Source organism: Piliocolobus tephrosceles, chromosome 19 (genome assembly GCF_002776525.5).
Source record: "Piliocolobus tephrosceles isolate RC106 chromosome 19, ASM277652v3, whole genome shotgun sequence".
NCBI classification, from domain to species: Eukaryota; Metazoa; Chordata; class Mammalia; order Primates; family Cercopithecidae; genus Piliocolobus; species Piliocolobus tephrosceles.
This window is the reverse complement of record NC_045452.1, coordinates 60809654-60833454: the sequence shown is the minus strand read 5'-3', so window position 1 is coordinate 60833454 and position 23801 is coordinate 60809654. Positions and strand designations below refer to the sequence as shown.

Here is a 23801-nt window from a genome sequence, read left to right as displayed (position 1 = left end):
ATCTATCTATCTATCTATCTATCTATCTATCTATCTATCTATCTATCTATATCTGGCATATATATCTTTATATGTCATATAAATCTTTAAAATACAGGTTTAAGATAAAAAATAGATTTTAAACTTCCCTTCCAAATTCAGAGTATTCTGTGTGTTTATTAATAGATTTTGGATATTTGGTTGGTCCTAATCTTTATTCCTGAAGAAATATGCAATAAAACTACCAGTAGTAAGATTAACTACAGAGAAAGTTGAATTTAAATGAATTTTTTTAAGTTTCATAAAATTCTGAGTTAGGGAAGATTTGAAAAATGTAATACTATTACTTTGAAACTCATAAAGGAATGAATGGAACATTTTTAAGGCTAAATTAGAGGAAGATATTGTTATTTCATATGTGTTTAATATATAAGGAGAGCCTCTAAAGCTGAAAGAAATAATTTGTTCTCAAGTCTGATAAATATTTATTACCTTAATTGTGTTGAGCTAATCATTTAACTGTCTTTGAAAGACCAGTTTGGCCAAATTTCAGCCTACTCAGGTCTCCATCCAAATTATGAGAGGTCAACAACAGTTAGCCATTGGTAAGATTTTACTAACTCCTTTATTTCATGATATATTTGTTCCACTGGTCTCTAAGGCATCATGTTTTTCACATTTAAATTATATTCATTTTTTAAAAGTACTTAATTCTCTAAGTTCATAGTTGGGAGATTTTAATTTGCAATTTATCACTTATCAGAGATGTTTCTGTAAAATGAGAGAAGACATTGGCCTCGGAATCGGAGTTTACACACAATATCTCCCCAAAGACCCCAGAAAATACTCAAAAAATTGGTAATGAGATTTTTTCAGAGATAGTGAGGATTTTAGAACTCTATCCTGTCACTTCCAATGTAATATTATGTTAGTTAATCGTTTATTACTACTGATTACCTTCATTCTGTCCTCTTTTAACTTTCAATTTTAATAGATTTGCTTTTGGGTATACAAAATGAAAGCAAATATTTATACCTTAAATCTGCCACTTTGTATCTTCTTCAGAACACCTTATATAAAATTGTTTCATTATACATTACTTGTTTTTGACAATTAATTTGCATTATGAGTTGTTACTCTTCTTTCATTAAGTTTTAGCTCACTTTACCAAACACTCCTGAAATTCCTTTAGCTATTTTCATTTACTATGTTAATTGTTTTATAAAATCTAAGCCAGAAGAGTTATAACTTACCTTAACAAACATTGCTTGAAGTACTGAGTTTAAAAGTTTATGTTCCAAGTTTACGAGGGAATCAATTTGCTTTTACAAATTGCAAGCAATAGGCTAGAAAATACACTTTACGAAAAAATTCAGTGGGAGAAGCATTTCTGGTAATGTATTTTCTGCTTTGATTGGTTCTTAAATTTTGATTCTTAGTGTTACAAATAGAGTTCAGATTATCAATATATGGGCATCTTTTTTTTTTTTTTTTTCTTCAGGCCAAAAGGTGTGTTTTGCTGACTTCAAGCATCCCTGCTACAAAATGGCCTACTTCCATGAACTGTCCAGCCGAGTGAGCTTTCAGGAGGCGCGCCTGGCTTGTGAGAGTGAGGGAGGAGTCCTGCTCAGCCTTGAGAATGAAGCAGAACAGAAGTTAATAGAGAGCATGTTGCAAAACCTGACAAAACCCGGAACAGGGATTTCTGATGGTGATTTCTGGATAGGGCTTTGGAGGAATGGAGATGGGCAAACATCTGGTGCCTGCCCAGATCTCTACCAGTGGTCTGATGGAAGCAGTTCCCAGTACCGGTGAGTATGGATCTTGAGCAGTTGATAGGCGTTCTGGGGAACTCCACAAGGTAGAGGGAGGACTCTGTCACCTGTAGAGGATGTCAGAGTAGGACAGGCAGAATCATTTAGTAGTCATGTATCTGAGTGTTTCTGTTACTCTCTGTTTGCAGAAACTGGTACACGGATGAACCTTCCTGCGGAAGTGAAAAGTGTGTTGTGATGTATCACCAACCAACTGCCAATCCTGGCCTTGGAGGTCCCTACCTTTACCAGTGGAATGATGACAGGTGCAACATGAAGCACAATTATATTTGCAAGTATGAACCAGGTAAGCAGTAGCAAAAGAAGGTACAGAAGATTTTGTGCATGTTTCATTGTATTAAGTTTTGTCTTTAATTTTCACTACCTGTGGCTCTTTTTGTTTTCCTGCTGTGAAATAGAAAATTATCTTGCAGCTCGTCATATCACTCGTGTAATGAAGTATATCATATGCTGTAGAGCAAACTGCCCAATGAACTCAAAGAAGAGAGTGAATAAAAACGTCTGGAGAGATGTCTTTAAGAAAAAATAATCATTTCTAACAATAAAACCGACTTTTTTTGTAAATAGATTTTGTAAACAATAAATATCTGTTTTAAAATATTTTAAACGTTACTATAATATGTGGGAAGTAGATGTAAGTCACCAAAGCACCTATAGACTTACACACGTGAGCAGCACTTCTTTATCTGATTTTAAGAGAACAAAGCACTTTCTCCTGGAACATTTGCTTATCATTTTATGGTATAATACTTGACATGTGGTACTCAGTAAAAATAAGACTATCATAGCTCATTGCCCCATAGTGGAAAAAAGCAGGAAGATATGATTCGTTCTCCCTGTGATTCCTATTCTTGAAACATGCCTCCTCAGTGAGCTTTCTTTTGAAATCTCTCACTACTTGCCATACGCAGCAAATGGGAATCTTACATTGACGTGAGCTATACTGGCATGGGTTCTAGATGTTAAAAATAGTCAATTTGAATTACTTTGAATAGGATAGATCATCTGAATTCATATTTGATTGAAAGAGAGACTAATACAAACTCCGTGGACTCATTTTGTAAAATCATCTGAGAAAGTCAAGTTAGATCCTTAGGCTTTGAGATTTCTTTGCTGTTTTTCTCCTCCACAGTGTTTGAAAGTCTCATTTTAACTCTTCTGAAGAGGTGTCTGCTTGAACTCATAATACATGTTCACAGAAGGCAATTATAGTTGAATACTGCTGCTTCCATTATTCTCTTGAAATTACATGATTCTTTTTCTCTTAATACCGTAAAGCACAAAGGGTTATTTGGATTAGGCTTACCCTTGTCTTACATTTATCCTGCTCGAGTGTATTAGCCAACTTTTTATATCCCTGGTGAGTTTATTCTTTAACCATCTTGGTTGCTAAACCCATCATTACCCTCCAGGAAGCCTTTGCAAAACTGAGTCTGTTATGCGCTTATGTCCTTTATTTTTCTCTTGGAGAAATATAAAGTTGAAATTCTCTAATATTTTAAATTTGTGACATTCTATGTACTTAAGACTATTGAATAATACAAGTACAATATTATGCATTATTCTTAATATCACATTGTCGCCTTCTCCTTTCTTTTGAATTCAAAGGTCAATTATTTGACCCTTCATTGTATTATATTTATTTTATTTTGCATTCAAATTGATGCCATTATTTAGCACACTATAAATCTTACAATCTTCTTTACTTGTTTATGTATTAGGTAATCTAGGTTTACATTACTCATGTAAGAGCATTTATGATACAAAATTATTCTTTCTTTATCTTCTCCATTCTACCCAAATCTTCAAATAATTTATATTTATTAAAATATTCTTTTATGTAGTTTTTGTTTTGAAGCACATTCACAGCTTTACTGCTGGCCTTATTAATGTGCTCAGGATTTTTATTTTTTAGGTCATGATTTAATCTTTTTTGTATTTTTATTTCTATTTAGTTAACCCTCCTTGAGCTTAGTGTTTGCTTTGTAAAGGATGTTGGTTTGATTAAATTCCTTGGTTATATAATTACCAAGTTTTATGTGTTTACCAATTTTTAGTGATATTTTGCCTAATATTTATATTATTTGTTTAAAAATACCAGTTGACGAGGCATAGGTGACTAAGTTCTCTAGAAGAGTACATAGAGTCTAGGACTGAATCTGAAACCCAGAGGAGGCTATTAAAATGTCAGGGTAAAATTTGTGTACAAGAGTAACAAATATTACTACAAAATGGTATATGATTAAACTTCCAACAAAGGGGGACTCTATGACATTATAAGGCAATGTAAGAATGGTAAACATTAAATTAAAATTCTTCTCTATCTTAAAGACTACGTAAGATGTTACATGTGTTCTTATTTCAATTGACAAAAGTAGAGAGTCACACTTTTGGAACAAATGGAAACAAATTTATGTTTTTTAAAATAATTCAATTTACTTTCATTGAATTATTTATTAACAAATAGCTCCTTAAGGAAAAGAAAAATAGAAAATAGAGCAGTACCAAATCATGACAAGAAACTTCAACAATTTTAAAGTGTGTGGCAAGAGGAGAAAATATCAGGAATAATAGATAACGGATGCTGGGCTTAATACTTCAGTGATGGGATGATCTGTGCAGCAAAGCACCATGGCACATGTTTACCCATGTAACAAACCTGCACATTCTGCTCATGTACCCCTGAACTTAAAAGTTAGAAAAACAATAAAAAATAAAGTGTGTGGCAATTAAAGAGATATCTATAAAACTAGGGAAAGAAGCAACTTGCAAGCTTTAATTTAGTGTTATTATTATTATTTTTAAAAGTGGACACTATTGAAAAGCAAATCTAAGGACGGTGTTGTATGTGCAGAACAGAAATGTGGCTTAGAACACTGTTGCTCGAATCATCAATTCCAAATTCAATCCACATATGGTCATCTGCTGATTATTATTGCAAGGGGAAACCTAAATAATACACTGATATTAGTAAAGAAATTATCTTGCTTGTCTCTGAATTGCATTTAATATATCACACTCTTATGTTTGCCAATTCTTGGTTAGCCTTGCTTAACTTTGTGCCTGGTCCACCATTATTGCCTGCAACAGCATATCATCAGCACAGACCCACTGTTGATTGCTAATTACAGTTTGGAGTTTTAAGGGAGAATGTATCAACTCCATCTTTTATTCAAAGATAATTAAATGCTGACTTTAGAGTTAGATCACTTCACGTAAATTTAAATTCAGAATGTATTTTATTAGCTGTAAGCTGTTCAGAAATCAAAATTGTGATGTTTTTATTATTTTCTAATATAATTTCATATTTATATGTTTTCAATTCTCTTGTTTAGTCATTATATATGCTGGTGTTTCTTATTATTTACAGAGATTAATCCAACAGCTCCCGCAGAAAAGCCTTATCTTACAAATCAACCAGCAGACACCCATCAAAATGTGGTTGTTACTGAAGCAGGTAATTACTTCATGTGTCCTTAACTTCGTCAAGAAATGAACTGTACTTTCAAACACTGCTTCATGTTGACCCAGTGAAACTTGTCTTGCCTGGAGAAGTGGTTCACTAAGTATGGTCCTGTGGAAATTTACTTTTGAACTAGGTTAGAAAAAATTATGCTAAGCTAGTATTTGAATAGAAAAACTTGTTTTGTTTTCTTCAGAGTGGTACTAAACTAAGTGATCCACATTAAAATTTGGGTCTGGTCAGACACAGGAGCTCACACCTGTAATCCCAGCAATTTGGGGGACTGAGGTGGGTGGATCACTTGAACCCAGGAGTTCGAGACCATCCTGAGTAACCTGGCGAGATCCCGTCTCTGCAAAAAATACAAAAAATTAGCCTGGCATGGTGGTACACATCTGTAGTCCTAGTTACTGGGAAGCTAAGGTGGGAGAATCACCTGAGCTTGGGAAGTCGAGACTGCAGTGAGCAGTGATCGTGCCACTACAGTCCAGTTTGGTCAACAAAGTGAGACCCTGTCTCGAAAAAAGCAAACAACAACAACAACAAACAAACAAACAAAAACACCACCACCAACAACAAAAAAACTTTGGATCTACAATAAATTTCTCTAACAACACATAGATGTCATGATGCAAACTGGCACATTCAGTGGAGAGCAAACAGGGGTGTGCTGGTAAATGATTAGGGATTGGTTGAATCCTTAAATTGCTTGAAGTCAAACAAGAGTGGGTAGAAACAGCAAATTATCGCTCAGATGCCCCATTGCTCATGAGTTTGTCTTCTGCTAGTAAATGAAGTGATGCACAGTTAAGTGGCAAGCTTTATCTGCATCTGGTCCACTTTGACCAGAATTATTCAGATTAGCCATGATGATGACTTTTAATTTACAAGCTAAATGCATAGTTCTTCAATTTGCTTTTTTTTTGCATAGACATGATATTAAGGCTTAGTGCTTTTCACTTTTCAGGTGCCTGGTTTTAAAACCATTCAGAACATCTAAACCTAATTAAAAAAGATCAGTAGACTGGGCACAGTGGCTCACACCTGTAATCCCAGCACTTTGGGAGGCCAAGGTGGGTGGGTCACCTGAGGTCAGGAGTTCAAGACTAGCTTGGCCAACATGGTGAAACCCTGTCTCCAGTAAAAAATACAAAAATTAGCTGGGCATGGTGGCAGGTGCCTGTAATCCCTGCTATTTGGGAGGCTGAGGCAGGAGAATCACTTGAAACCAGGAGGTGGAGGTTACAGTGAGCCGAGATTGTGCCATTGCACTCTGGCCTGGGAGACAGAGCAAGACTCTGTCCCCCCCTCACAAAAAAAAAAAAAACAAAAATCGCTTTAGAAATATTTTTTCTCTTATGAAATTGATCAAATGTTTATTAAAGTAATTTTAAGTTGTATGGAATTACAGTGTCACAGTTTTTTAATTTTACTAAGAATACCTAGCATTATCAAATGTGATGGAACAGGATTAAAAAATGATTCATGTTAGAATTTAATTAAGATCAAGTCTTTGTGCTGCCGGAGTCTTGTGTCTCTGAGTCATGACTGTATCATCAGTTAATATGTACATATTTCAGTTTAATCCCAGTGACTCTTGTATGCAATCATGACACTAAGCTTATTGGCTAGGTAATTACTTACCCAATATATTTATAATAATTTTAATAATTATTATTTTTAATAAGTACTTATTTTTGTAAGTAATGATTCAGAAGGAGTAATGAAATGAGTTAGCTAAGATTATTAATGAAAGCTAGTCCATGTCTGAGTTGTAGATTTAATAAGAGTTTTGGAAGTATGGATATCAAATTGAAACAGTTTGATATCACTACAATTCAGTACAATTCAATTTTCAGTACAGTAAAACTTTGTTTTAAATTTTTACCAAAATATGAATACAGTCATGTGCCACTTAACAATGGGGATATGTTCTGAGAAATGCGCCATTAGACGATTTTGTCGTTGTGCGAACATCATAGAGCGTACTTAAACGTAGATTGTATAGCTTACTACACATCTAGGCTGTTTGATATGGCCTATTACTTCCAGGCTACAAACCCCTGCAGCATGTTACTGTACGGAATGCTGTAGACAATTGTAACACAATGGAATTTATATATCAAAACCTATCTAAACATAGAAGTGTATAAAATAGGATATCAAATATAAAAGATGGTACACCTATAGAGGGCAGCTCCATTATAATCTTATGGGACCACCGTCATATACGTGGTCCATCACTAACTGAAATGTCACTATGTGGTACATGACTGTATATTATTTCATTAGATTTTTCAATATTTTGAGAAGAACTTTAGGGCCAATTTATTGAAAATTCTATTTCACCTTAATTTTTTCAAACATCCTTACATATTTTTGCATTAGAATTCTTCCTCAACTGTCTTTTCACATGAAGACTGTTTTATTTTGTAGGTATAATTCCCAATCTAATTTATGTTGTTATACCAACAATACCCCTGCTCTTACTGATACTGGTTGCTTTTGGAACCTGTTGTTTCCAGATGCTGCATAAAAGGTAAGTAACTCATATATGTAGAGACAATTTGAAAAACTTTAAATAGGTTTTCAGTAATGTTTTAAAGCTATTAGTATAAAGTTAATTATATTTTAATTTTCCTTAAATCCTATACATACAATCCTGTACATACAATCTAATAAGATATACATTGAGGATAGGATTAATGTAATACATCATTTAATCCTCACAAGACTTATTAAGCAGTTACCCTTCTGCTTGTATTTCTCAGTTGAGAAGATGGTGTCTTAGATGGGTTACCTAGTCTGCCTTGGTTACCTAGTCGTAGCTAGTGTCCATACTGAATCTGAAGTTTGGATGTTTGTAAACTTCCAACATATGCACTCTACTATACTGTTTTTTGTTATGAAGTATAAGAATTAATGCTAAACTTTTCCATCTAGACATCAAGCTCTATGTAAGACTTGATATTTGTGGATTCATTTTGTATTACTTTTCAAAAATCAACTCACAGGTTTCTGTTTTATTTCAAAAAGATATTTTAAGAATAGGAAATAAAATACAGTGGTTCAAACAGGGCACTTTTTGCCAGGTATCTTGAAATAAAATCCTATATTTTACCAGCAAGATTTCTGGGAGATTATTATGGCTTTTGTATCTGCTTACCCATACTCTGGAATTAGAGAAGTTTTTCCATGTGTCCCAATATTTTAATAAAAATGAAACAAAATTCAATAAAATGAAAATTTATTTCATTTTCAAGTAAAAAATGAAATATAAATATGTGTCAAAAGAAAAAAAAAGAAAAGCTGTTCTGTTTATATAAGAGCATGTTTGCTAGAATAAGCTAGACATCTTTGTCTGAGTGGTTTAAATAAGAACTCATCAAGAGAATGCCTCCATCAAGAAGGACCTGCAAAAATGCATTTTTCTCTTTTGACTTTACTTCATCTTCTTCTTTTCCTGAAATAAACCGTAAAGAACCCATTAAGTAACAAAAGACCCAGAAAAAAATTAAGTAATTCTTAAATGAAATACTAATTCTACACAAAAGTCACATTAATAACCATTTTTTAACCATTTAGAACATTTTTGTGCTTTTTATAAACTTTCTTGGCTTATTTTCCATACATGTTAGATGACTGTAGAATAAAGTTGTGTTGATCTTACTTATTTGGATGGAAATCTACAAACCATACAGTTTGGACACAGTATTTTATTAGTAACCAAAACAGTTAAATCTAAGTGAATTAAGTAATATTTTAAAAGGGTGATGGTCAGGTGTGTTTAGAAATAGTTCTTTTTTCTCTTTGAGGGAATTCTGCAATGTCTGGTAGATGGAGAGGAGGGGATGGGGAGACGTCTGTGAAGATTGAGGCAGATGCTGGGAACTGGGGCTGGGGTGGTCAGGGAGGAAGTAAGTGCACAACACAGTGAACTGGGACAGACACTTTTGGTCCAGGCAAGAGATTATCCCGAGGAAACCAGCCCAAAGAAATCTACTTTTGACAGGGCATCCAGTAGAGAATGACTTGGGTGCATCACCTGAGGTCGGGAGTTTGAGACCACCCTGGCTAACATGGCAAAACCCCATCTCTCCTAAAAATACAAAAAATAGCCAGGCGTGGTCGTGGGCGCCGATAATCCCAGTTACTTGGGAGGCTGAGGCCGGAGAATCGCTTGAACCCGCGAGGTGGAGCTTGCAGTGAGCCGAGATCACGCCACTGCACTCCAGCCTGGGCAACAGACTGAGGGTCTGTCTCAAAAAAAAAAAAAAAAAAGAGAGAGAGACAGAATGACTTAGGTAAACCCAGTCACAGGGAACTGCTGCAGGTGCCTGAAAAATTATCATGTTGTGGAAAGACAGAAGATAGCAGAACCCTAAGCACAGGCTGGAAATGTGGGCCAGAATGCCAAATCTGACAAGGGTGAAGCTGTATCTCAGATCTGGAGGAACTCAGATACTGTTATGTTACCAAAGCATGAATCTGCTATTTAACCACAGCAGTTTCAGAGACTGAGGCATCAGTAAGCTTCCAGAAATCAAGTGACTTAGGTGCAGAGCCGGAGAACTGAGGGGAAGAGGGGAATAGTCACAGCCGTACACATAGTATAATACCATTGTTTTGATGATTTGACATTAAATTCAGCATACATTAGTGACAGGAGACTCAAGGAGCAAGATGATTTCCAAAATAAAGGTTTTTATTGGTGAATGAAACAGAAATGGTTAATATTGTGTCAGGCACATGTTTGTATGTGTGGAACCAACCCAAATGCCCATCAATCAATGAATGGATAAAGAATCTGTGGTATATATATATGATGGAATACTACTCAGCTATACAAAGGAATGAATTAATGGCATTCACAGTGACTTGGGTAATATTGGAGACTATTATTCTAAGTGAAGTAATACAGGAATGGAAAACTAAACATATGTTCTCACTCATAAGTGGGAGCTAAGCTATGATGATGCAAAGACATAAGAATGACACAGTGGACTTTGGGGACTCAGGGGGAAAGGGTGGGAAGAGGGTGAGGGAAAAAAGAATACAAATTGGGTACAGTGTATAGTACTCAAGGGATGGGTGCACCAAAATTTCACAAATCACCACTAAAGAACTTACTCATGTAACCAAACACCACCTGTTCCCCCATAACCTATGGAAATAAAAAATTAAAACAACAACAACAATAAAAACAACAACAACAAAAATGAACTCCAAATTAGGAAATGTCAAACAAGAAAAGATATGTTTTGTTTTCTCTATCATTCACAAGAACTGTTTGCCGTCTTCACATATTTGAATAATCTAGAAGTTTTTGGAAGAATGGGAAAATATACTGATAAGAGGAGGAGGAGTCTTTCATAAATAACTGTCTGAGATATCCCCCTTTGGACCAAGACATGCTTAGTTTAATAAGAAGTTTTAGGCACTAAACTTATTTTTTCTTATGTTTTTCAGTAAAGGAAGAACAAAAACTAGTCCAAACCAGTCCACACTGTGGATTTCAAAGAGCACCAGGAAAGAAAGTGGCATGGAAGTATAATAACTCATTGACTTGATTCCAGAATTTTGTAATTCTGAATCTGTATAAGGAATGGCATCAGAACATTAGCTTGGAATGGCTTGAAATCACAAAGGATCTGCAAGATGAACTGTAAGCTCCCCCTTGAGGCAAATATTAAAGTAATTTTTATATGTTTATTACTTCATTTACAAAATACGCTGTGCTAATAATGGAGTGAGACCTGCTTATTTTGCTAAAGGATGCACCGAAACTTCAAGCAAATGAAATGGACAATGCAGATAAAGTTATCAACACATCAGGAGTATGTGTGTTAGAAGCAATTCTTTGTATTTCTTTCACCTTTCATAAGTTGTAATCTAATCAATGTAATGTATATTGTATTGAAATTTACAGTGTGCAAAAGTATTTTACCTTTGCATAAGTGTTTGATAAAAATTAACTGTTCTAATATTTATTTTTATGGCATCTCATTTTTCAATACATGCTGTTTTGATTAAAGAAACATTACTGTTGTCAACTGAATTCACACACAGACACAAAAATGTAGTGCTATAGAAAAAGTTTGTTTTCTAGAAATAACTCATCTTTCAGTTTCTCTGCTTTTGGTCAATGTCTAGGAAACCTCTTCAGAAATAAGAAGCTATTTCATTACGTGTGATGTAAACCTCTTCAAACATTTTACTTAGAGGCAAGGATTGTCTAATTTCAATTGTGCAAGACATGTGCCTTATAATTATTTTTAGTTTTAAATTCAACAGATTTTTTAATAATGTAACTTTGTTAACAGGTGCATAAACAGTAATGCAGTCAATCTGAACAAAAGTGGTGGCATACACAATATAAATCATATGTCTTCACACGTTGCCTATATAATGAGAAGCAGCTCTCTGAGGGTTCTGAAATCAATGTGGTCCCTCTCTTGCCCACTAAACAAAGATAGTTGTTTGGGGTTTGGGATTGACACTGGAGACAGATATTATCAAAGTTTGTCTACGGTTTCCCTAGCTGTATTTAGCCTCTAACTATATTAGTATACAAAGAGGTCTTGTGGTTGAGACCAGGTGAATAGTCACTATGAGTGTGGAGATAAGCACAGCACACAGACATTTCAGGAATGAAAGGAACTATGAAATCATGTGGAAATGGGTTTGAACCCATCAGTGATCGCATATTCATTTATGAGGGTTTGCTTGAGAGAGAAAATGGTGGCTCCTTTCTGTGTTATCTCCTAGTTTCTTCAATGCTTATGCCTTGTTCTTCTCAAGAGAGTGTTGTAACTGCCTGGTCTTCATATGTCCCTGTGCTCCTTTTGACAAAATAAAGAGTTCTTGTTTCTGAAGAATGATCACTAGTCCTGTCTAAACCTCTTATGTGAAGAAAAGTACAGATATGTTTGAATCGATATATAAAGTTGGAAACAAATTACTCTTTAAGTGTGATGATAGTGGAAGGTGTGGTTATGTCTAATATTTTCCCTGTTAATTTTTTTCAGCTAAATAATAAAGTATTTTCCTTAACACATTTCACAACTAGCAGTTGTTGGCAAAGCTAGGAGGCAAAAGAGAAATCAATGGGCATTGCCCATTTTCAACTGCTCAGAGACTGAGAGAATGAGCAGCTGCATTTGAAGCTGAGATTGGCCAACATGCAGCATTCCTCTTTCTTCTCTTGGCTACCTATCTTTCTGGGTAGAACTGGAGACCAGCTGCTGGGACCTAACGTTTTCCCTCCAAACTACTATCCTGTATTTCTCCCTCTAGTGTGGACATAGTGGAGGAAAACTGGGTGTTCCCCCTTGTCTTTGCCACCATGGACTATAACAGCTGCAAGGCAAAAGCAGAAAATCAGTGGGGAAATGCCTTGCTTTTGCCTTTGATCTTTATCTAGGTCTGGGTAACTCTTCTGGTATCAAAAACTAAACCTATAAGCTACTGGAGGTGGAAAATGGACTTCTATTTTATTAGCAAATGGTAGTAATCCTACTTTAACAGTTTCCTAAAATTTTAGCTAACCTTTGGGAAATGAAAAGAAATACATGGTGTATCTATTGCGTTAGCATTTTTAGAATATGTTTTTGCTGTATGTTTTGAAATGCATATGAGATATGGAACAATCTTCTGGTACTAAAAACAAATACCCTGCTGGTCAGTCTATCTTTCCCAACTGTTAGAATCAGACCATTGGAAAGGTGTTAAAAAGAATCATGTGATCAGTGGTGATATGATCTGGCAGTTTCCCCACCCACATCTCACCTTGAATTGTAATAATCCTCATGTGTCAAGGGTGGGGCCAGCTGGAGATGATTTAATCATAGGGGCAGTTTCCCCCACACTGTTCTCATGGTAGTGAATAAGGCTCGAGAGATCTGATGGTTTTATACTTGGAAGTTCTGCTGCATATGCTGTCTTGCCTGTCTCCATGTAAGATGTGCCTTTGCTCCTCCTTTGCCTTCCACCATGATTGTGAGGGCTCTCCAGCTATGTGGAACTGTGAGTTCATTAAATGTCTTTCCTTTACAGATTACCCAGTCTTGGGTATGTCTTTATTAGCAGCATGAAGATTGATTAAAACAAGTGGCTCCTGATTTTGGTCCAAAGAATGAATTCTACAATTTCTTAACAGGAATTTGCAGTCATCCATCATTTGGCCACACCTTCTTCATATAACATTTTTTCCCTTTTATCTGACTGTTTCCCAGAGAGAGAGTCTTTTGGTATGACAACACATGATTCTCTACTGACCCCTCTCCCTTAACTGACTCCTACCCACCCAGTGGATCCCGAATATCCTCTTCAATGCCTCCGTAATAATTATTCTTTCAAGGTGTAGTTCAAGTCTCCTTTCTTCCATAAGGCCAAGCCATACAGATAGGTCCCTTCTTTCAACTCCTTTTGACCTTACTCTCTTTTCTATTAATTGTCCCATGCAAGAATGTGGGTGTGTGTGGGTATGTGTGTATGTGTTTTGTATTAACTATGAATTTTTTCTCCCCAAATACATCAAAAGATTCTGTGCGGTGAGCTAAGTCAAAGTCTGAACTTATTCTGGAAATGATCCAAGAGATTAAATAAGTGAAGCGAATTCATTTATTCCACATATTTGACCTTCTCATGGGCGATTCAGCTGTGTCTAAATAAGTTTTTCACGTATTAGAACTATCCACTGTAACACACATAAACGGTGGATAGTTCTAGGTGCATTTCTTTGGTATGTCCGATTATTTTTTTGAGACTTAAAAATACTAGCATGAAATAGACAGTATACATAATCTAGGTAAAATTCATCTAATAAACAATGACCATATCAGTTAATTTATATTTTATTTAATTAACTTATTTAAGAGGAATGTAAAATCAATTTAGTCCAGGCCTGTGACATAAGCTTACAATGAATAGTTTCTATTAGTGGGGAAAATACTAAGGTTATGCATATGTTGAAATAAGAATGAATTTTGATAGAAAAGACAGAGAAACGATTGAGATTCTGCTAATAGCAAACTATACTGGAACTAGAAAATTTACGGCAGTTTATTTCCAACAGTGACATACTTTGGGTAAAACAATTTATTTTCTTTCTTTTTTTAATTCTACTCAAATTTCTTAAGTATATGGCATATGTTTTAAAATAACATCCCTTTAAATAAGAGTAAATAATAAAAATAATCATTAAGAATTTTTAAAATGAGATCTGCGAAGAAATACCTGCTCACAATGAAATAAAAAATGTATTTAATGGTATTTTAAAGTTACTCTGTGTTGCTAATTTTATTATTTTTAAAATTTTGTTTCCCTGGCCCCTAGCATTTCATTGGCATAGGTAAGAATAAAATCTTTGGGTAACTTATTAAAATTTTTGTACTAAACAATTTCCATGCTTTCTAGAGTAGAATGCGAAAATAATCTGACTTTCATGTTTGGTTTAAGAAATGTTCTAATGTAGAAAACTTTGTATCCATTCGGTGAACCTTGAGGCCCTGGTGTACACTCCCGGGCGATTAGGCAGGGCACACTGGTATCCAAATGAGGTCACACCAGCCAGGAACCACCTGTTGTTTTCTTGGCACATTAACGGTCCTCCTGAATCCCCCTAAAGAGTAAATTGCAAAACAAAATTGTAGATATGTCATCAATTGATCTAAACCTGTAAAATTATTTGTATCAAATAAATTTAAAACTACGATTTAATTGCAAGTCATCTGTATATATTCTCACTTTCACTCTAAGTCAGGAATGAGAACCTCAGTAAGGAGGCAGAGACACTGTAACAACTAAGATATAATTTATAATTTTTGTGGTGCAGCTTTTTAGTAGAAGTTTCACCACTTTAATTAGGCATTTTAGTGGATACTAAGAATTTCTTTAAAGCACAACTATGAAAAGCATCCCAAACAAAATATTTATTAAAATCCAATCACTTTATTTAAGGAGATCTGCTGTAAGTGTCACAAAGGACATTGTGGAAAAGACAAATTATTTCACAATATACTCTTCGGAAAAATTAGGAACTCACTTATAAAGTAGATTTTAGTTCTCTTGGGCAGCATTATCGTTTTTGGGGCTCAACAAACACCATCCGATTTGAAAAACATTTCAACTGAAATAAGGAAGTCTGTGATATAATTTTTAGTGATAATTACTCATGTTTTCATCTGAGATTTCAAACTAAGAAATGTCTTTAATTTTTATGAATATTAATTACAGCAGATCCTAGTAAATTACATAGATTTTATTTGCATATGATTCCTGTGTAATGCAATAATACAAACATATAATATCATTTTTTAATGACATGAAATTGACAAGTATTTTTCCTGTATTAATTGGGCATATCTTTTTAATTAATTATTTTTATATTTATGAAGACATTTAAAGTTGTATGTGTTTTGAAATCATTGGTATAACAGAATATTTCAATCCCAGCTTGATGCTAGAAATTATCCTAAGAGACTTTTCGTCTGATCCGTTATCATCTTTGGGCCCTGTATTTAAAGAAAAAACTGTAGTCTATCAAAGCACCTTTTTTCCCCCTCCATACACAGGAACATAAATTGCACTGGCGACCATGGGTTACCAACATTCTAGTGTAACAAATGTGTTCAAACTGTTTGAAAGCAGCGACTGTGATTTCTAGTTCTGCCTCCCAAGCCCTTAATCTGTAATATAGGTTCTGAAATATTTATGGAACAGTATCTATCCAAGGATCAAAATACATTGTATGTGACTTGGAAATTATTAAAAATCAACTTCAGCTGTTTGGATATTTTTAAAAGGAGTCGTTTGTTTTTTCACATATCTTCTAAATTAATTTAATTTTTTGATAGACAAAAGGATCCAGATAGAACCAGGGTTTTAACTTACCCAGAACATATTGGGCTAGTTGCAGTTACTCAAGGATCCTACGGCAGACTTGTTGCCTATTGGCTGGGTGGTGTATCTGGTTGAGAGGCCTCAGTCTGTTTCCATTCCTTCCTGTCATCTAACTATACCACATCAGTTTAGTTATGTAACTTCTCCTTAACTTAATTTTCTTTTCTTTTCTTTTTTTTTTAATTTTACTTTAAGTTCTGGGATACATGTCCAGAACATGCAGGTTTGTTACATAGGTATACATGTTCCATGGTGGTTTGCTGAACCTATTGACCCACCCTCTAAGTTCCTTCTCCTCGCCCCCCAGTCCACAACAGGCCCTGGTGTGTATTGTTCCCTGTCCTGTGTCCATGTGTTCTCATTATTCAACTCCCTCTCATGAGTGAGAACATGCAGTGTTTGGTTTTCTGTTCCCGTGTTAGTGTGCTGAGAATGATAGCTTCCAGCTTCATCCATGTCCCTGCAAAGGACATGATCTCATTCTCTTTTATGACTGCATAATATCTCATGGTGTATTTGTGCCACATTTTCTTTATTCATTCTATCATTGATGGGCATTTGGGTTGGTTCCAAGTCTTTGCTACTGTAAATTGTGCTGCAGTAAACATACGTGTGCATATGTCTTTACAGTACAATGATTTATATTCCCTTGGGTATATACACAGTAATGGGATTGCTGGGTCAAACGGTATTTCTGTTTCTAGATCCTTGAGGAATCGCCACACTGTCTTCCACAATGGTTGAACTAATTTACACTCCCACCAACAGTGTAAAAGTGTTCCTAGTTCTTCACAACCTTGCCAACATCTATTGTTTCTTGACTTTTTATTAATAGCCATTCTGACTGGCATGAGATGGTATCTCATCGTGCTTTTGATTTGCATTTCTCTAATGATCAGTGATGTTGAGTTTTTTTTTATATGTTTATTACCTTTCCTTAATTTTCTGATTTGTTCAGTGAAGGTATTAATATTTCATTATTGCACTGTCTCAGAGATATAATGAGTACTTCAAAAATATGCATGGGGCCAGGTGCAGTGGCTCACACCTGTGATCTCAGCACTTTGGGAGGCCGAGACAGGTGGATCACCTGAGGTCAGGAGTTCAAGATCAGCCTGGCCAACATGGTGAAACTCAGTCTATACTAAAAATAGAAAAAATTAGCCAGGTGTGGTGATGGGTGCCTGTAATCCCAGGTACTCGGGAGGCAGAGGCAGGAGAATCACTTGAATCCGGCAGGCGGAGGTTGCAGTGAGCGGAGATCGTGCCACTGTGCTCCAGCCTGGGCAATAAGAGCAAAACTCTGACTCAAAAATAAATACATAAATATATTTTAAAATATGCATTAATTTACAGAACATAAAGTATTAACCTTAAATTTACGTTTCTAGTGAGATGCTATATTTATAAGTAAAAAAAAGAGTACCTTCTTGAGTGTCTGAGTGCAAGGGTTGGTGACCATCTTTGTTCAGAACAATACTTCTCATACTTTAGTGTGCATCAGAATCTCCTGGAAGATGTGACAAACACACATAGCTGTTCCCACTCTCATAGTTTCTGATTCAGCAGATATGTGATGGGACCTGAGAATTTGCATTTCTAGCAGATTCTCAGGTGGTGCTGCTGGACTGGAGGCCACAAATTGAAAGCCATTGGTATAGAATATGGCTTGGAATGGCAGGTAGAGTGTCCTTCACTGAATTTTATGTAGAGAAGATATTCTCCAGCCATTGATGTTGCCTTTAAATCCAAACTACTACCATTAAAAGGCAAGCCTTTGGTAAGTCAGAAGATATGCCTGGTGTGGATGACTAATAAGGCACATTCTTTGCCATCGTAAGGCTAAAAAATGATGCTTCGAAGAACTTATCCAAATAATGTATTTGAACGGTAATAACGTGTTCACAATTTTAAAGAATGCATTTTTGTTTAGTCAGTTAATCCTGTTATAAAACATAGTATTAAAGTTGAACAAAGAAAATCATGTGACAATCGAGCATATTAATTACTCAATTATGACAACATTTTATTATACAAGGTATTACCTTATGTAGGACATTTCTTACTTGCCAATGAATAAGATGCTTAGACTGTGTAGAATCCGAGCTAACTATAAGATTTCAGAGACCTGGCATGAGTTAATGACTTAATGTAACCCTAAAATCAATAGCATCAGCTGTCATATTTTCTGCCTAGTGCATGAGGTGTCTGCCACACAATCCCCATTAGCTGTAATTGAAGTTGTCCAGATGATTTCCCTCCTGCACAAGAATTCTATAGACCTCCTTCTAAGTGGCAATATATCTTACCTTGAGCACACTTTTCATTTCAAAAAAGAAGTATAAGACCCGGAGACAAATTTTAAACAAGAAAAAAGCCATCTTATTTGTCTTGAATTTGCAAGTATTTATCAAAGCAGAATAAATGTAAAACGAAGCTGGAAATTTAACACACCTGAAGACATTGATTTAACGAGAGGACTTAGACACAGATGATCTGAATAAGCATCAATTTATATGGCTTGTCATGTGTTGGTAGCAGGACATATATGTGTTAATATATAAAATAACTTGCTACACTTTAACACGGTGAAACCATTTTCCCATGACATAAACTGCTATTTCTTCATTTAGAGAGTATTCATTTGGTCGGTAATGCTAGCAGGTTGAATCTAATCCAGCAGACATTAAAGCATTGATATGTTATTAATTTTCAAATATAGAAAATATGCCAGAAGATTTATTTGCTAAGTTTCATAATAAAAACTGTTAACATTTTTGAGTAATTGCTTGATGCCTTACATGGATTATCTCATTTAAACCTCTCCATAAACCCTAAGTGACTTGCCCAAAGTCTCACCAATAAGTGTTACGGCCAGGATCAAACAAGAATAGTCTGAACGTAGAATCCATGCTCTTCATGACTATCCCATGCTGTACCTAAAAATGAATTACAGTTCTAAAATCTAGCAGAACTTCCCTTTTTATTTACTGTGTGTACTTGGGTTTCATGGAGCTAACAGATAGGAACATTATTTTTAGGTGGCAAGATGTTTCAGTGAAGTAGTATGTGGGTGCACACGTATGTTTATTGCGGCACTATTCACAATAGCAAAGACTTGGAATCAACCCAAATGTCCATCTGTGACAGACTGGATTAAGAAAATGTGGCACATATACACCATGGAATACTATGCAGCCATAAAAAAGGATGAGTTTGCGTCCTTTGTAGGGACATGGATGCAGCTGGAAACCATCATTCTTAGCAAACTATCACAAGAAGAGAAAACCAAACACCGCATGTTCTCACTCATAGGTGGGAACTGAACAATGAGCTCACTTGGACTCGGGAAGGGGAACATCACACAATGGGGCCTATCATGGGGAGGGGGGAGGGGGGAGGGATTGCATTGGGGAGTTATACCTGATATAAATGATGAATTGATGGGTGCTGACGAGTTGATGGGTGCAGCACACCAACATGGCACATGTATACATATGTAACAAACCTGCACGTTATGCACATGTACCCTAGAACTTAAAGTATAATAAAAAAAAAAAAAAAAAAGAAAGAAAGTAGTATGTGGGTAAGAGTTTTTTTTCTAATGGCCACACAGGTCAAGAGCTATTGACACTTCAAATTTATTGCAATATTGACATTAGCACTACAGCAAGGTCAAGTTACTACATTTCTAATATAAAGTGTAAATGATAATATCAAAACCAGAGCCAGGGTTATGCCAGTCTGTTAAGTTATTTACTTCCCCTTTTGTTAGCTGTAAACTGACTAACTAGGCTATGCAGGTTTTCATCAATAAATGACTTCAGGTTACTGTACCCCTGGATGATATTCTAAACTCAGGGTTGAAATTTAGAGGCCCATAGACTAAACCAGCCCTCAGGCCCTGTTTTTGCTTGTTTGTTTTAAGTTTGCAGGGGGTTTAAAATAATTGGAAATTTGAAAAGAAATGCTTTTAGATAAGGTACATACTTTCTGGCTCGACCCAGGTCCACCGCTCATTTTAGCTGGCTGCCTCACACATTCAAGTATTATGTCTAGTCTCCAAAGACATCTGATTTGTAACCTATTTTCTTAAAAAATTATTTTTGTTTCCAATGCTCAGGTCTACCCAATAGGATTATGCAAATAAGCAAAAAGTAATAGTTTTGTAAAAGAAGAGAAATAAAAGAACCTTGATTATTTCTTTACTCCCAAGTTATTGTTAAGCAATGAAATAACTATAACACCAGTGCTTTCTGAAAATGTACAGTGAGAAGTTTTACATCTTTACCTGACAAGAATCTATTCCTCCTTCTTCATAGCCTGCACATATCATATTTTCAGTAATGTTATATTCTGGCATCTGCTGTTGGCATTTCTCGTTTGATAGAAGAGGAACATCAGCTTCTTGCAGTATGTTTGCAGTACTACCTGCTCAAAATGGAGAATGCAGCCAGTCAGTCAGAAGTGATCAACATGCATCCTTGAATGAACTACCATCAGTCTTATTTATTCCAACATTTCACTCTCATTATCAAGTACTGTGTGTATATATAATGGAACTAAATACTAAACCTTGCACACTAAAGCACATAATAAAGCCCATCTGTGGATTTTGCCAAATGGATAACAGGAAAGCTCTTCTTTCTTACCGAAGGGCTAGTAGGAGCGACGGATTAGACTCGATGGTCTTTGGGCATCTTCAGTGATTTTAAACAGTTACAGGATTGCTCATGGGGGAAAACGCTCACCAACACAAACTGTTTCACTCAGGGAAATTAGCAACGGCTCAGAAATCCAGAAGTGCTTTTCATTTGGCACCTGAGGAGGTGCTCGCTTCCGTATAATAGCATTCAGCTTCTTTGTGGTGCTGTGTGAGTGAGCAGGTGCACATTGAGCAGAGGACAAAGCTCAGATGAACTATGCCCTGGTCTAGGGGCAATCAGCTTGTCATCCATACCCAGGTGAAGAGAAAGGAGGCATTTAAAAAAAAATAAAGCAGAGTGTACTTGCCTTCTTTTTACAAAGTGATTCATCCACTAGAAGTACGAATCTCTGTTTGCTGAAACACTAATCCCAAGAGAGATATGAAACAAGCAGGTGTCTAGTGCCTCAGAAAAGGTAGATGATAAGCACTTTCTAATAATTAGCATTTCTATTTGGTTCCTCAAGAGAGGCAGAATGTTGAAGAGAAGTTAGTACATTTGACAGCCATTGATGCTGCAAAAATTTGTGTGACCTCATTTCCAGCTAAATTTAATTCATGCACTAAATGAAGGACTCAAAAGAAGAGTGTTTGTGCACATGTGCGTGTGTGTGTGTAATTTAGATGCAAAACAGATACATATGACTCAGTAGTGCGTTGGTAAATGCATATCAATTGCATCTCCAGAAAAATGAAAGCCCCATAGGTCTTCTTCTCATTTTACTGGTGTAAACACTTCCACAATGACCAATTTCAAGGTACCAGCATGGCAGTGAACATGGAGTAAGCATTATTAGATAACTTTTCAAGTGTGACAATGGACTATAAGTTAAGAAAATGAACTGGGGAGATTAAAATGGAGGAGAAAATTTGGCATCTCACTGTTATCCATTCTATGAGGATCAAGGATGACTTGACAGACTTTAATTTTGTAATAAAAACCAAGGCCACTTCTGCTGCTTGTCAATGAAGGTTAAAATTTGTTTGGTAGATGATAAAACTGTTTCATAAAGGAACATTTGAGCAGTGTCTGTTTATTGATTGCCTTGATTTAACCAACTAATATCACCTCATTTCTTCATAGTGAACAATATGTTCATGGTTTTCCTAGCTAATTAGTTAATATAATTTACTCAAAAGATTGAAAACTGGGATTTTTCTTGTCTTTTTTTTTTTGAGATGAAGCCTCGCTCTTGTCCCCCAGGCTGGAGTGCAATGGCGCAATCTCGGCTCACTGCAACCTCTGCCTCCTGGGTTCAAGTGATTCTCTTGCCTCAGCCTCCTGAGTAGCTGGGATTACAGGTGCGTACCACCACACCTGGCTAATTTTTTTTTTTTTTGTATTTTAAGTAGAGACGGGGTTTCACCATGTTGGCCAGGCTGGTCTCGAACTGCTGACCTCAGGTGATCCACCCGCCTCGGCATCCCAAAGTACTGGGCTTACAGGCATGAGCCATCACGCCCAGCCGGAAAACTGGAATGTTATGAAATTAAGTAGACAGAAATCGTAAAGCAAAGTTCATAAAATATGTGAAAGTTACCATCACTCAAGAAAGATTTAAACATGATCTAGCTGTTTATGCCTAAATGAAATTGATCTCAGATACAGTTTATTTCCTGGCTCCATACCACTCTTAGAGACTTTCTTAAGTCAATCAGACATGTATCTTTATTAACAATAAGTAAACGTAAGCCACATTTACTCAGCTTTAAAAAAAAATCCAAAAAACAAACAAAAACATTTCCTATGAAATAAAGAGTTTCAAATTTTGTTATTGGTTAATTTGTTTTTGAAGAGCCTACATTGTGGTCATAAAATGTCTTTTAGCTTGAAGTCTAAAAAGAGAGAATATCTATCTGGGAATCATTTTTACCATTAAAATTTCAAGTTTAATAAATCATAATATTTTTCAAGAAGGAGAAATATATGAATATATAGTCTTTGACTTCAGTATACTTGATGGACAGCAGACATGAGGCCTTTTCGGCAACACAGTGTCATTGCTATGAAGAACTTTTGCAAGAATTATCAGAAGAGCACTTGACTTAGAACTTTTTGCTTTCTCTTATAATAGGTAAGGACATTTTAAATGTGAGTACTTTGATTCTGAGACCCTCTACCTTTCCACAAGATTTTCTGCATTTTCATCTTAAATACATTTAGGACTTTTAAACATCATGGCTATAATTTGTTGTGACTGCAGGGATCAGGTCCTTTTATCAGACTATAGTACCTTTTCTGATACTTTATTATTTATGAGTGGTTAAAACTCTGTCCCAGATAGGGCACTCCTATTAGAAATTCCACAGCCAATGAGCCTTGTGGTTACATTTAGAGGGTATGAAGTACGAGAATACTTTTCAAAAAAAAGTATGATTATTTTTATTTATTTATTTATTTATTTTATTATTATTATACTTTAAGTTCTAGGGTACATGTGCATAACGTGCAGGTTTGTTACATATGTACACTTGTGCCATGTTGGTGTGCTGCACCCATCAACTCGTCAGCACCCATCAACTCATCATTTAGATCAGGTATTACTCCTAATGCAATCCCTCATCTCTCCCCCCTCCCCATAATAGGCCCCAGTGTGTGATGTTCCCCCTCAGGAGTCCAAGTGATCTCATTGTTCAGGTCCCACCTATGAGTGAGAACATGCGGTGTTTGGTTTTCTGTTCTTGAGAGAGTTTGCTGAGAATGGATTTCTGTGTTTGAAACCATGCAGTTAATGCTGGGGGTGAATGGTATATCAACTGATGGATACAATGTAAGATTCATGTCCAATCTGAGTCCTCTTGTCAGTAAGCAGAATTAGCATGTCCAAGTTAGAAGAGATTCCATTCTCATTTTAAGAAAATGTGAGTGTGAGGCCTTCACATTATAAATAAAGACAGCTTTATTAGTTTGGAAAAT

The 23801-nt window shown here is 35.7% G+C and overlaps 2 protein-coding genes across 4 annotated transcripts in view; one reads left to right on the top strand and one right to left on the bottom strand.

The window, feature by feature from the left end:
* The window catches only part of CHODL (chondrolectin), a 467165-nt gene extending 455010 nt beyond the window's left edge, over positions 1–12155 (top strand). For all 3 annotated transcript variants that reach the window (XM_023227519.3, XM_023227520.2, XM_023227518.1), the window contains 5 exons: positions 1481–1790; positions 1943–2100; positions 5185–5271; positions 7714–7816; positions 10747–12155. In XM_023227519.3, the coding sequence (XP_023083287.1) occupies positions 1525–1790; positions 1943–2100; positions 5185–5271; positions 7714–7816; positions 10747–10831 (699 nt within the window). In that variant the 5' untranslated portion in view covers positions 1481–1524 and the 3' untranslated portion in view covers positions 10832–12155. The remainder of the gene's footprint in view (positions 1–1480; positions 1791–1942; positions 2101–5184; positions 5272–7713; positions 7817–10746) is intronic.
* Positions 12156–13885: 1730 nt separating this feature from the next.
* Positions 13886–23801, bottom strand: part of TMPRSS15 (transmembrane serine protease 15) — a 135759-nt gene continuing 125843 nt past the window's right edge. Inside the window, exons 24-25 of the mRNA XM_023227525.2 lie at positions 20471–20610; positions 13886–14899 (exon numbers count right to left, since the gene is read on the bottom strand). Of these exons, the coding sequence (XP_023083293.1) occupies positions 14744–14899; positions 20471–20610 (296 nt within the window). The 3' untranslated portion in view covers positions 13886–14743. The remainder of the gene's footprint in view (positions 14900–20470; positions 20611–23801) is intronic.